Source organism: Halichoeres trimaculatus, unplaced genomic scaffold (genome assembly GCF_033239565.1).
Source record: "Halichoeres trimaculatus isolate MK-OKI-2021-1 unplaced genomic scaffold, fHalTri1.1 fHalTri1_scaffold_4, whole genome shotgun sequence".
Taxonomy (NCBI): Eukaryota; Metazoa; Chordata; class Actinopteri; order Labriformes; family Labridae; genus Halichoeres; species Halichoeres trimaculatus.
The window spans coordinates 33,772,244-33,787,608 of NW_027437182.1; the positions used below are offsets into that span (position 1 = coordinate 33,772,244).

Below are 15,365 nucleotides of genomic sequence, written 5' to 3' on the forward strand. Positions count from 1 at the left end.
CTTTAACACTGGTTTAAGAAAAGAAGTGTATCAACAGAAAGGAAGGAGTCACAGGACTCAAAGAGACATCAAATTGACTGAGCAAGTTCTTCCCTGACGCACCATATATCGATTGTGCTAGTCTTATTGAAAGACTCTACACACATTATGAAGAGCAGTTGGTGGTTAAACTTAAATGTGTCTATTACTTTAAGCTAAACCATATATTTACAACCATAAATCAATATATTTACTCTAGTAGAGTCATCAAAACTTATCTTGACAGGACTTCTAGACCCCAAATCCAGAAATGTAGTCTCAGTGGAAATGCTGCCGGCTGGTGAAGAAGTGACTGATGATGATTGTTTGCTCGTCTGATTCATGGTACACTGTTGAATTTGCATGCAATCATGTTGTTTCAAGCAAGAACATTTTTTGAAAACCTTGTTTAAGTTGATAAGAAAAAAAAATATTAAAATTTCCCAAATTTTTCCGAGCTACATATTTCTGTGTCAAAATTGCCTGGAAATTTTTATAAAAAAGAATTTTAGTTCACAACAACAAAATGCTGAAAACATCCAGTTTTCTCAGGTTAAAATCCCCAAATTTTCAAGAAACTTTCCTGAAATTTACGAGAAATTTTACGCCCCTTTTCCAACTCTATTCTCAACAGACAGTGGCTGTTTTTATCGTATATGTTCAGAAAAAAAACAGAGAATTGAAGCACAGAAGACATGATGCGAGAGTTACAGGAACCACATTTTATGAGCAGGGAGGACTGTATAATGACTGAGCAGATACATAATACATGCTGAGGATGATTACAGCTGCAATTACAATTTTGAAATACGCAGAGCGCCACCAAAGGCAGACATTCCCCAGCCAGACCCCTCCATTTGTGATTACACTCCTCTGCCTCAAATAACAGGCTTTGAAATGAAAGGCTGCTGAGGACCATTTCCTCTTTTTTTGATGGCTTTAAATTCATTATTAATATCCTAACTGCTCTGTAACAGCTCTTTCTGCAGCAGTGTAAAGGCCCTCTGTGCCTCTTATTGTATGTTAATTCCTGCTGTCGGCTGCATAATTAGTGCACATGACATTGATGGCTCTTGTTTTGTTTCAGTGGTCTTTTCATATAATTTACATAAATTTTCTCTGTTATTCATAACGTCAGTGGCAGGCGTTTATTTCAACACAAAAAATCATGTTCAGTGAGATTTTTCCTCTCTGTATTTTCTTCATTATATGAATTTGAGGGTGAAATGTATGATGGGTAGAGACTGTAATTCACCGCATGTCTGCTTGGTTGAAACTTTTATTTTTTGTGTCAGTCTTATGCTGAAGTATTAGCTGTAATTTGAGCACAGTTAGCTTTTCCAGCAATCCAGGGGGCAATTTAGCTCAAGGCTGTGCGTCAAAAGTATCTCAGCTCGGCTCATACACTACCTCGCCCTGAGGACTTCCATTCGTCGTACCTCACAGTGTTTGACCCAGCTGCAGTGAATAATGAATATGAGAGTAATAGACTCACCCCTCCTCCTTTCTGCTCCTCTCTTCCTTCTCGCAGGCAAACGGTGGCTGGCAGGATGCTCCGACCCCCTCATCAGTGACTTCACCCACAGAAGGACCCGGAAGCGTTCACTCTGACACCTCCAACTGATCCTCCATCCTCCCCCCCTCACTCCTCCATGTCCTCTGCTTCCCTGACTTCCTCCACCACTGCGTTTCCCGTCGACATCTCCAAAAACTCAAACCCCATCGGGAGTGGATGTGACGTACTGTGTGTAGTCACAGCAGGACACAGTTGGGGTCTGGGATGATGTTTTCCCCCAGAACGGACGAATATTTCACTTTTCCTATCTGGACCATGGCAGCAGCGGCACTGCAAAGGGGACTCATATCCACACCTCACAGTTTGTACAGTTTCCACTTGATGTCCATGTTGCCTCTTTGTATTTTCTCTTACATTATATATTCACACAGTAGGCACACAGTTAGCAGCGTAACGCCCCACGTCTTGTAAATTGAGATGCTTTCACACTACCTCTATTCCAAAAACAACAGAGAAAACATTTCAGATGCTTTGGTTTTACAAATTTTTATAATCATTGGGATTTTACTGCTCAGCCCTTCATGCCCTGTCACTACGCCTCTGTCTCTGTTACTGTGTTCAGACGTTTTCTTCATCTATTGTGCCAAAGTTCAACCCTGGAGGTGAATTTTGATAATATTGCGTTTCTTATTTTTGTGACTTGTTCTTTCAATTCAGTTTTTTGATGCCATAATTTTGTGAAGTACAGTTATTGTCATCCAGTCAGGTAATATCAGAATATTGATTAATGAATTCAGAATTTCTACCACAAACAGCGACATTTGAGTTTTTTTTAGGGTTGCAAAATTCCAGGAATTTTCAATGTTGGAAAATTTTCATGGGAATTTAGGGAAATTGATGGGAATTTTGGGGAATTTATGTTAACTGTATTTCCCTATTCACATATTATTTATAAATATTAAACATTTTGGTTTGACATGTATAACGCAGTATCTATTTATGACAGTATAAATTAATTTTCTGAAGATTTGGGGGATTTTTCCCTTAACTGAGTATAACCTTCATGAACATGGGCATAAATATTTGTCACATGCAAACCTGCCTGATGCAACATTTATAAATTCAAAAATTGTTATTTTAGAACAGAAGAACTTCAACTGTTTCTTTCCCAGATCAACAAAAAAAAAACTAAATGGGGAAAATTAAATGAATATTAACGTACAGGAACTTGGACCAGTGGTCCCCAACCTTTTCCAAATCACAGCCAACTTTTAAGCCTCAAAGATTTTTGCAGCCCTCCTCCAACCCCATAAATACGGAGGCCATTTAATGCCCTCTCAGAGCACTTTTATTATTTGCTGAAGATTGAACATAAAGGACTGAACTGAACACTGGAATGAAGCCACGCTAATAAGTGGTTCAGCTGATAACAACAAAAGTTCCTTAAAAGTTTCTATTGCTCAACTGGTGGTCACATGTCTAATACTTGAAGAAAGACAAAACAAAATAATGAAAAGAATTTTTTAGACATTTTATATGCTTTTAAACGTAACTGTGTTTTAACATTTTAAAACATTATCTTAACATTTTAAAACATTATCTTAATATTTTTATTCTGATTTAATTACCCCCCACACACACTTAAAAATAATACTGTTTTGGAAATGGTTTGGCAGCCCACTTGTAATAACGTATTCATGATATCCTTTCCAAAACTGTCAAACTATTTAGTTTAGCTTCTCTTCAGGCTATGCTTTGTACTCATTAAAGAGCTAGACCTCATCATCGTCAACGGCTGCTGTCTCTGTAACGCTGGTCGTCATTTTCAGTGACACAAAATGATTTCCTTGACAGAACAACAAAAATAAAAAATAAAATAATTCTTTTAGTTAAATTTCTAGAAAAAATAATTGAAGTTGACAGCAACAGAACCCTGAAAATTCCCAATATTCCTGCGTTAAATTTCCCATGGAAATTTACCAGAAGTTTCCCACCCCTTTGCAACCCTATTCTATATTTTCAGTTACCTGCAGTTCTGTCACACATTTTGACTGCATCCACCTCACCAGATTGACTGAAAACACTGAATCCATGACAACATTAGCAGCATTTACAGCACGTCAACATATATTAAAGCACAATAACACCTAATGATTCAGCTCAAAGGGTAACATTTGTAAATGTCAGAGGAAAACAACAGAGAGGAGATATTAAGATTTAACTATAGTGGTCATGTTAGGGAGAGTTTTCTCACTGTGGTCAATGTAGCCAAATACTGCTGGAAACCAAATCCAATACAGAAACTGAATTCTTCATTTAAAGGCACAGTATGAAGCTGATGGGTCAACACTTTGGTGAAATGTCATTACGCGTTATTTTTTCAGACTGAGTTTTTGTGTTGTCTTATGGATTTCAGCACCAATTTGACATTCAGTTGAAAAAAAAATCACTTTTCTCCTTTTTTATAATTTTAGATTTAATTCTATAACACCATCTAAAAGGTGACATCCCCCATCACAAAGCAATCCATAATGTGAAATGAAATCTGTTGTATGTACAGTCTGCTCTGTGGTCTCACATGATTACACCAGTCGTCATCAGATTTCTGCGTCTGCGTCCTTTGATACCAAAAAGGCAGAGTTTTATCCTCCTCATTGGGATCAGCTTTACTGACATGTCTCTTCCTCTTTGGTAGGATTTTATTATCTTCTGTACTTGTGAGCGTCCCATAATGCTCGGGTGCTCTGTATTTGAATCCCAAAAGAAGCAGTTTGAATACAGAGGTGTTTATATAACTTAAGATGGAAACAAATACTCTGATGGCACACAAATCCAGATACTGTTTGGATATATTTTTATGTCTCCATATTGTGAATAACTCATGCTGTGTTTCTTTTCATTTGATACTACGTTGCTTTGCTACTCCCCAACATTGTTTCTTATTTTATGCTACCATTGTATGTGAATTACCCCAAGAATGCTATATATACAGTATGTAGATATGCACCTTTACTCTTCTTTTTTCTTGATTTGGACAGTATACATCTTAGCACAGCATATTAGAGTTCCTGTCGGATTGAAGGTTGAATCTGTGTAATCATTTCAGACCATTCAAACAAGCCCGCATCCACCATGGCTGCTGTCCTGAAGAAGGTGACATGAGGAGTTAGCGTTAACGCGGCCCTTTGGTTTTAGCTCAGCAGTCACTGAGAGAGAACAAATGAACCCCCCCTCCCCGTCCAGACCAGTCACACACAGCCTGAGAACTATTTTTGAAGAGTTGTGAGTGTGTTTGTATTTATTACACATGTATGAAATCATGGATGTTTTATAGCTCCTTTCTGTTAGACCCCCAGCAGAACTACACAAAACAAACCCACTTGGATCATTCAGACCGGCTTCTCCTCCTCCTCCTCCTCTCCTCCTCCTCCTCCCCCTCACTGCTCAGTATTACAGTCGCGGGGCCGAGCAGCATTGAAGTGATACACAGAACCTGCCTCAGTCGTGTCTTCTGAAGTCATTGGAGTGAACTGACAGCACCGGCCATGCAAGGCAAACACAAGGATTGTTTCTGCACCCCTTCAAAAAAAAGAAAGGCTTAACTCTACTTTTCACATTGCCTGTCAAATATTATCGAAGCTTCATGTAATGACGCTTTTTAGTTTTTGAATATAAAAGGAAAAGAGACATGAAAAGAAAAATGAACAATTTGTAAAACATGAAATGTTTTATTTGTTGCATGTCTTTTTGTTCTTCAATAAAATAACGTACTGCAGTGTTTTGAATGTTAACTTCTTTTTTATAAGGATTTCAGAGTGAAATCGTGGAGCCTTTTTCTTGACAGGTTTGAACTTTTAAGATCTCTGCGTATGTAAAAAGGTATCAAATGGAAAACTATTGTCTTTTTAATTCCAATTCAAAACCTGTTTTCTGTGGAGAAAAATAGCTGAAAGGTGTAGGTTTTATGGTCTCTTAATTTGTACTGGCAATGCGTATCCCAAATAAATAGTTTCTTTTGTTGCATAAATCGCTTTTTCTGTCGTTTGTCATGAAGTTTTACGTGCTTTGGTCAAGTTTTCCCACAATTCCACGGCTGCATTTCAGCTCAAACTGGAGTACGCTTTCTCCTCCAGACTTTTCTAACAGGGTCAGGGTCAGGAGTCACTGTAGGACACAAGTTTACACGTTGTTGACTTGTCAGTCCAACACCTCTGGATAACATTGCACATCTCACTTCCAACTATGCGACTGCACGCAGGCATTTTATCAACACTAACACACAGCGCCGGAGCTGGGCCGCGCTGACGAGGGTGTGAAGGGGACATTTTCACAGTTTTCGAAGTGAGTGAAAGCTGTGCGCTCCCGGCAGACAGACACCCCCCACCCCCCCTTCACAACACCCAGCACTCCCTCCGAGGCATGGTTAATGTGCGTTCCCTGAAAGAGGCGGAATCCACACTTATCTCTCTCCTCCAGATAAACCAGACAGGATGTCTGATTCTGCTCCTTCGATTCATCCGGCCCTGAGAAAAAGAAAACAGGAGGAAAAATGGTTGAAACATTAACTTGTGGATTAAAAAAAAGAAAGGTTCCCAGGAGCATCCAAAATCACAGAGCGTGACAGAGACTGTGGGAGTGACATATGCAAACATGATCAAGTGTAATTACATGCAGAAGCCTCCTTGTTTCTATCAAAAGGCTTCTTTTAGCCACTGTGTGAGGAATGAAAGGCAGGAAGTGCTGGACGTGTGTAATTTATTCATGTGCTCCTGCAAACCAAAAGGCATTGTGCGGCTGATTCAGTCATTACATGGTGAAAAGGTGTAAATCCCATTCTAGGAAAAAAATCACTCCATGTTCTTTTGAATTTCTGATTTCTCTCACAAACGGCCTGAATAACGTGCTACGCTGTAATGAGTGCTGTGTAAGGTTTTTTAAAAAAGACTATTCTGATCATTATCCACAGCGTTACCTTTTCTGACATTTCCTCAAAAAGTGTTCACTCTTAAATTTAACCGGCTTTTATTCCTCTTTGAAAAACAGGAGTGAATCAGTTGGCAGGTGTTAATATTTTGATCTTCTGCTGAGAGTGTAAGCTTCCCCCCAGAAATCACAGATTGTATGATCTACAAGTCAAAAGATGCTTTGGCTTTGGGTTTAAAGCAGGCTAAATTTGGGTTTAAAATTCAAAAAACAAGAAGGTTTCACATGTCAAGGATTCAAACCTGTTTTTCAACAGAATTTTTCTGAATAATAAATATGATAATGCTGGTCCACGCTGAGACGACTGAAGACCAAAGGGAAAAAAAGTGTTGACTTTTAAACTCAGTGATTTTTTGGAGTTCAAATAATGTTAAACAGAATTTCAGGAGTTGTTCTCTGACTAAAAAGAAAAAAGAAAAGAAAAGAGAGAATAAAAAATCTGAAATGAGGCATTTGTTCCTGTCACATTAATCTCTCATGTTAGGAAAAAAAACTATAAAAGCAATTGATCACATGATTCTACTACGATTATATTCAGTGTGCACTGAAGCTTTTCTAATCTCATTATTTTGCTTTCACAGCTCTAAAGAGTTGATGGAACAGTTAAAGTTTATCTATCTGGTCTCATGTACAGGCTGTTTGTGTAAGTGCTTCACCACTGGGTGTCAAACAGCAGAAGAACACAGCTGTAGATCATCTGCTGAACAAAGGGTAGAGTATTAAGAATAACAATTATCTGATATATCCTCCACCACTGACTCTGAGATCTTACCATAGAGTCCCTCAGCGCAAATTAAGCCAAGTTTAAATTCTACATAATGAACCTTGAGGCTTTGGATTGCTGATATCTCCTCCTCTTGTTGTTTTTAATGTTTAATGTGAACCATAGAGGTTATGTGGTGCACTCTTTGTGGTTTGCACTGGCATCAGCATCTAAAAGCCGTCACAAAGCATATCACATCATATCTTTTTATACCGTACAGTGGTGTTTGGATCTGTTAAGCTGTAGCCCTCAGAGATCCTGTGATGAAAAGGGATTTATAAATAAAATGTATCATTATGTACTGTTATCTTGTCTTTTTCATCCCAACTAGCGCCTTCCTGAGTGGAGTTTGTATGTTCTCATGGTGATGTGTCACTTCCCACTGGAAACTCTGGGATCCCACTACAGCCCAGAGATTTTTCCATGGTGTGAGTGTTTCTGGTATTCTGTCCATATTCGCTTCTTCTTGTCCAAAGACATCTGGGATAGGCTGCAGCCTCCATGAACCCAGAGTTCAAAGTGTTATAGAGAATGCATGGATGGGTGATGAATAGATTTTTATATTGTATCATGTTGTGTTATTTTTCCTGTCACAATATCCTCACAGATGGACCACCAACCATTACATTTGAGGGGTTGTTTTTAATGAAAGCTGAATAATATATATATATTTTTAAAGGAAACTGATTGCATCATATTAGAATAATTCTCCACAGGAGACAACATCAAGCTTTGTTTTGCATCAAGTATTTTGATATTCCACAAACAGTGTCATTTTTGTGTTATCTTAATTTTTTATGTCATTATATATATATATATATATATATATATATATATATATATATATATATATATATATATATATATATATATTTGCATAATTTTACATTCTGTTGTTTCATATATAGCTCCACAGGGCATCCTGTTGTTTCGTATTGTGGTATCATATTGGTACAGTGGGTGTGTCACAGTTGGGGGCGGGGCGTCTCGTGGGGAGAGGTTTTCCTGTCTGCAGTAATGCAAATGTGTAGATGTTTAACAAAGATGCAAACACAAACATGATATATCATTTACTGAGTCATTACTGAAATTTAGAAAAGAAGAAATTATTTAACTAAACAGTCAAGTATCAGATTGTTTGCCATAAATTAGAACAGACTGGACGAACAATCCCTCTTACAGAGCCCGCAAATAACATTTACAAGCTGGTTAAATCACCTGATAAGAGAGGATACTACACTAGTTGTTAGGGATGGGTACCTTTCACATTTGAAACAATACAGTACTGATGCACGGTACCTGACAACCAGTATCAGTACTCAACAGTACCAGTTTATTTATGTGGTAAAAAAATATCAATTTGTTTAAAAATATATATATATATATTTTTTTACAATTTAACAAATGTCTTCTCCAATACATAACCATGAAATGCTGTGTTCATGTCCAGCATGAAAAATCACCTACTCTTCCTAACCCCAATACCCGGTACTTCTGACATAATTTGGTTGGTACCTAAAAGGTACCTAATTCGTACCTAATTTTTCGATACAAATTTTTACCTGATACAACACAACGGTAAGATATTTATCAGTACAGTTATGTAGCACTGTTGTTTGAAACGTGACAACAAACAAACGTAAGTTTGTACCGTACGTCAGTGGCTGGATAAATGTAGTGCTACTAGCAACCTGGTGCTACAAGGTATCCAAGGGGTAACGTGACAACAAGCCAACACGATAGAATCGAAACAAATTTTCTTTGTTCAAGACAATTTTTACTGTATACAACGTGACAAGGTAAGGTATTTATCAGTACAGTCACGTAGCACTATGGTCTGAAATGTGACATCAAGCAAACATAGCAGCCGGCTATATGTAGTGCTATCGGCAGCCCGGTGCTCCGAAGTATCTGTAGGTTAACATGACAACAAGTAAAATGTCAGTTTGTGCAGTAGTTTAGTTGCCATCCATATAGCAAAGCATTGGCAGTCCTGTGCTCTAAGACATGTCTGTAATGTGTAACGTTAGTGAATCCTGGTTATGTCCTGCCAGTCATCTACCGATCAGAGCTAACGTAAGCTCACTCTTCATTTTATTGACAGACTCTCGAGTTTGAACAGACCACTGCAGAATAACTGCTGACTGTGGGTTGGAATCAACATTAGCACAAACAGTTTAGCCCTTTTAGCCTTTAGCTTGGGCTGTATCACTCTCCTGTTTATCTTTCTTCTGCTCTTCCGTACTTTTTCTGTCGGACGGTTAGGCTTCAGTGTCCAGAATATTCAGCAGAGAAAAACACAGATCTCTCCTTTGACTTTAAACTTTGTCAGCCAGCGTTGTGTTGTCATGGAGACTTAGACGTGCCGTAAATCAATCCGATCTTGCTCAACCCAATTGGGAAGTTGAGAAGCAACATTTCAAAATAACCTGATTACCTCATTTTAAAGTGTTCATTACGATTGCGCCTATATCTAAGGGAAACTTTTTCAAGATCACTTTCAAACTCCCCACTGCCCCTTCAAGTGTTGACTACAGACACACAAGTGTATGGATTTGGAATCCCACTTTAAATTCAGATTGATTGGTTTATATATGGTGGATAAGGAATTAAGGTTGCTCTTTAGCATTGTAGCTTGTGGTTTGTTTCCCCCACAGCACGACCTGGATGTGACGCTTAATGGGATCCATATCATGTTGTGCCGAGTCATGTCGTATTATATCGTATTGTGTCGTTTGGTGTTGCCTGGTATCATATTGTGTCATGTGGTGGTGTGTTGTGTCATGTCTTATTTTTACATGTCCTATCTTTGAATTTTCCTTCAGGGATTAATAAGGTACATTCTATTCTATTCTATTCTATTCTATTCTATTCTATTCTATTCCATCATATCACACCAGTCTGGATTGTATTCTGATTTCTTGCAGTGTGTCCTGTCATTATTTTGATGCATTTTATTACACAGCTGAATGCATGCTGGATAGAAACACTATGATCATTTAAATCTGAGAGATTATTTCTTTAAGAGCAGTAAAAATAAAACATTATTATTATAACATTATATTATTTATAAACATTATAACATTAAAGACATACACTGCATTAAATTATTTCCTGTTGTACCTTATATTATTTTGACTTCATGGTTTCATATTCTAACACATCAAGTTAAGTCTTATACCACATCATGTCATGTTGTAATGTATTGTATCCCAACATTTAAAATCAAGTGGAGCAGACTTGATGCAATTGATTCAGAGTTTAATCTGGACTTTGGTTTAACAAAATGTGTTACTGATGTCTTCAAATAGACTTTCACTCTGGGATTTGAGGAGAGGAACAGAGATGAGTTGTTTTGTGCATTAAAGTCTCCTCATTGCTGGAGTTTCACATCAATCATCCTCAACCAGAGCACAATATATGTGACACACACTTAGAGGCTCAGGGCTCACATTATATCAATGACAATAACAAGGCTCATAAAAGGGCTGGCCTCATGCTCAGCACTCTGTGTATCAGTTATGTCAGCTCCTGCCAGCATGATACACACCAACAGACACACACCAAGGGGCCACACATGTGCCTGAGGGGAGGGCTACTGAAGCAGACGGTGTAAGGTCTGAGGACCCGGGGCTCGACTTAATGGAGAGGCTTTGTCTCAAGGAAAACCCTCTGCATTAATAAGAGCAAACAAGTCCTCCTCCACTGATGGAGCTCATATGAATCACAAAGTAACAGTTCTGCAGGAATAGGGTCGGGTAATTAGCGGCTGTGGGTGTGTTCCAGTCAGTGTTGCAGATTTAAGATTTGGAAACGGTTCAGTTTGGCAAAGACTTGCCGCTGGAAAGCCTCAGTCTCGTATTGCCTATGCCACCCACAGATCTCTAATGAATTCCTCTGATCCCAACTTTCATAAAGAAGACGTTTGGAAAAGATTTCACAGATCGGCGTACGTCACTGGAGCCTTTCAAGTTATCTCAAGCGTGGAACATTTGAATTAGAATCTGCAGAATATTTGAGGTTTTTTTGGGGTGTGGGAGTTTTGAGGCTGTAAACTCTTTCTTTATATTTGCCTAAAGCTTCCATAATGAGTAAGATATGGACCTTATCATGTTCTTCAATTATGGGGAAAAACATCTTTTAAAACGGTGCCAGGAGATGCTCTTATTAAAGAAAGTTATCTCTCCAAAACACGAATCAAAAATGAGACAAAACAATATTTTGCGTTGATGATCGAGGACGTTCAGATACACTGCTGTTGCAATAATTATCTCACTCACGTCCAGCAACAAAAACAACATCAGTCATGTCAGTTCCCATGCAGCCGTGATCTAATTTGTTTTGAGTTTGTGTCCGTGTTTTCATATTCTTAAATGTTTTCCTGCATTTCTGGACTTGAAGTTGTTTGACACATTTGGTCACTGCAGTGTGTCGCTTTGGAGGGAAATCCTGTCTTTTCATAAGATAGCGATGCTGATTATGTTGTCAAGATGGATTTGTGTCAGTTAACAAAAACTGCCCAGTTCCCCCTGCTCTGTGTTCACTACTATACCGTGTACATTGTAATTTAGGAGGCAGCTGTCATATTGAGTTTTCCCCATTACCCAGAACGTACAGCGTGGCTCAAAGTCTGAGTGGGACTGTACTCTTCCTCTCCTTCACTTTCCCTCTCTGAAAAGAACACATCAATGATTTAAAAGTTCAAAACAAATAATCAAATTAATTGTTAGCGCTGTGGAATAATAAGACGTGCGTTTTGATCAGTTGAGTGTGCGGTATGGGCCTTCCTCCTCCTAACCATGAAACACTGCTGACCCCTCATGGTGTGACTTCAGGTGTCTTTTTAAAGACAGAAAACACAGCACACATCAGAGAACAGTATTAAAGGTTTAAGAATTAAAAAAAAAACTCTTTAAAAATCTGTGTAAAATATACAAAAGCTCTAACCTTTTAAACCTTTTATGACTGTTTGAGGAGATTTTAATCCTCTCCAGAGGCTAAGATTGGAATAAACTGCACCGTGCTAACAATCTACCTGGCTAAAACAAAGCTCTGTTAACATTTGAACACCTGAATTAATAATGTTTAAGATTTAAAAAAGATTATCTTTTTTGTTAAATATGTGATTTCAAAGTAACTTGGTCTTGTAAAATAATGAGAATTCCAACAGATAAGGCTGAAACCTCCACTATGACGAGGGAAGCTAGGTTAGCATTTAGCAAGGCTACATGTGGTGTCACTGCTTTCATTGCTATAATTAAAGAGAATGAGTAAGAGCTGGGACATCTGAAGAGTCTTGAAAAACCTGTGCTTTAACTTTGTTTGCTTTGTTGTGAATTCCTCATTCACTGAGCTTCACAATTTTATAAAGGACCAAAAACAACTTAATAAATTTGACACTAACAAGTCTCTTAAATTAGCTCATAGAATATAACTAAAAACAATACTTGAGTGAGTTTTACGTTGTTATATGATGTGACTATTATGTGACTTAACCTGTCTGACTCTGAATCAGAGTTTGAAGCAAGTAATTGGTGAAAGCCTTATTAGAAATGGGGCGGGCTTTGAGCCTCCTCGCTAACAGCTACAGGTCGCCTGCCTGTCAATCAGCGGAGCTGTGCCTCTGATTGGACAAACTCTCATAATAACTGTTGAGTTAGAAAAAAGTTCACCTCTGTACAATGTGCGCTGTTAGAGAAGTTAGCCTTTCAGCCTTAAGTCATTTTTTTTGTACCAGGCAGTAAACATTTAGTAACATGTTATATCTGCTGTGAAAATGTTTTTATTTATTCACTGGTTTTTGTTATTATTGTATTTCTTTTGTGTGTATGTGATTTTTGGTTCGTTCAGAGCCAGCCTCAAGTGGAAGAACAGCAGATTTGTGCATTTCCACATCGCCACATATTTTTAGACTGGAGTTTGCTGCCTCGGATAAAAAACAGACAAAAATATAAACAGGTAGTCTTAGGTTACTGGTACAGAGCTTGGCAGTTCTTGATGTTGTTTTTTTTTTTCTTTTATGTGGTGTTATTTTTCCTCACAATAATACAGAGCATAAGCGTTATTCAGGTGGTTGATAAATTCTGTTAGTGATGCTATGTAGAAAAGTTTCAGGAGCAGGACCACACCTCTACCAGCATCTCATCCCTCTCCTCCTCTGTAGTTCTCACATACATTCCCACTCCCTCCCTCTCTCTTTCTCTCTAACTCCTTCCTGTCCTTCTTGTTGCACCCTGAGAAAGTTCCTTGTGTCTGAGAGCTGTGGCGGACCCCAAACGCTTACCAAAGTTATCACCAGACTGAAATTTATACAACATAACGGATCATTGTTCTAATATAGTTTATAAAATTAAAAGTAGCAATGAATAATTTTCAAACTGCATTTAATTTATGTTGTAGTGCTTGCTGGTGAGCTTATGGAGTGGGGAAGTTTTTTTTTTTTTTTCTCGTATTCTGTAAATGGGAAGCGGTTGTATCACCTCAAGCTGGTTGTTTAGGTTGAGTTTAGCCTGTTTCTTTATTCAATCTTTCCTCCTCCGAAATTACACATTTTGATAGAAAAAGAACTTTTGTTACAGTCAGAAATGTCACCTGGTCAGACTCTTAACATGGAGCAAATAGTTGTCAAAACAGAAGAAAGTTCGGTGCAATGGTTGTAGCTGTTGCTTTATGGCAAGATGGTGACTGGTTTGATTCCCAGTGTGTGGAGTCTGAAAACGTGCTCATCAGCTTGACTGGTCCCTCTAGATCTCCTGGCTCTGCATGTTAGCCTGATTGTTTGGAAATCTGTTCAAGGTAAACCAGCCTTGGGACAGCCCTGCAAACCCAGATGAGAAAAGTGATAAAGATATGGATGGTTGGATGGATGGATTGATGATGGATGGATAGTGGATGGATGGATGGATGGATGGATGGATGGATGGATGGATGGATGGATGGATGGATGGATGGATGGATGGATGGATAGTGGATGGATGGATAGATGGATGAAAGGATGGATGGATGGATGGATGAAAGGATGGATGGATGGGTGGATGGATGGATGGATGGATGGATGGATGGATGGATGGATGGATGGATGGATAGTGGATGGATAGTGGATGGATAGTGGATGGATAGTGGATGGATGGATGGATGGATGGATGGATGGATGGATGGATGGATGGATGGATGGATAGTGGATGGATAGTGGATGGGTGGATGGATGGATGGATGGATGGATGGATGGATGGATGGATGGATGGATGGATGGATGGATGGATAGTGGATGGATGGATGGATGGATGGATGGATAGTGGATGGATGGATGGATGGATGGATGGATGGATGGATGGATAGTGGATGGATGGATGGATGGATGGATGGATGGATGGATGGATGGATGGATGGATGGATGGATGACTTCATAAACTGTAGTAACTGTCTGTTGGGCAGTGCTTGCTTGTATTGAGCAGATGTAACAGTTGACATGTGAAGGACTCTGCAGTGAATTAATATTCTTGTTTCATAACTCTGAAGACACACAGCTATCATGATGCTCAGATGTGGCTTTGACAGCAGAGTTGTGGCAGTGACAGTAGGTGACATAACTCTATCGGCCTCTTCAGGGAGAACAAATTAAACCCCGGCCTGCTCGGATTGAAGGGCTGAGATTATTAAAGATGAAAGGCACTGCGAAAAAAGACTTGATATAGGATGTGTATAGATGTCAGTCATAAAACCCTGATAGTGGGTCACAAAATACTTCAAAAAATCAGAGCTAATAAAAACTGCTTATTTCATCCAGTACTGTAATCATATAAACAAATGGGCCATAATTTATATAAAACCATGCAAACAGAAAATGTTTGATCTGTTTTGGACATTTCTTAGTTAAAATAATGTATGAGAGGAGGTAGATTCATTTTTGGAAATGCAGCAAAATATACAGATAGGTGCTATGATTTTATACCAAACAGCTAAATAAAGCATCATTTTTGTTCTTTTCTGTCTGTTTCTGGATTGCTATATTCCAATGACAGGTGGTCGCTGGTCTCCAGTACAGATATTTTGAGGTCTTGGAGGCTGAAAAGTCTGAAAGCATCC

At 38.6% G+C, this 15,365-nt stretch overlaps 1 protein-coding gene across 2 annotated transcripts in view; it reads left to right on the forward strand.

The window, feature by feature from the left end:
- Positions 1 to 3,414, forward strand: part of LOC141788967 (pre-B-cell leukemia transcription factor 1-like) — an 80,204-nt gene extending 76,790 nt beyond the window's left edge. For both annotated transcript variants that reach the window (XM_074668190.1, XM_074668191.1), the window contains exon 9: positions 1,550 to 3,414. In XM_074668190.1, the coding sequence (XP_074524291.1) occupies positions 1,550 to 1,642 (93 nt within the window). In that variant the 3' untranslated portion in view covers positions 1,643 to 3,414. The remainder of the gene's footprint in view (positions 1 to 1,549) is intronic.
- Positions 3,415 to 15,365: the final 11,951 nt, after the last annotated feature.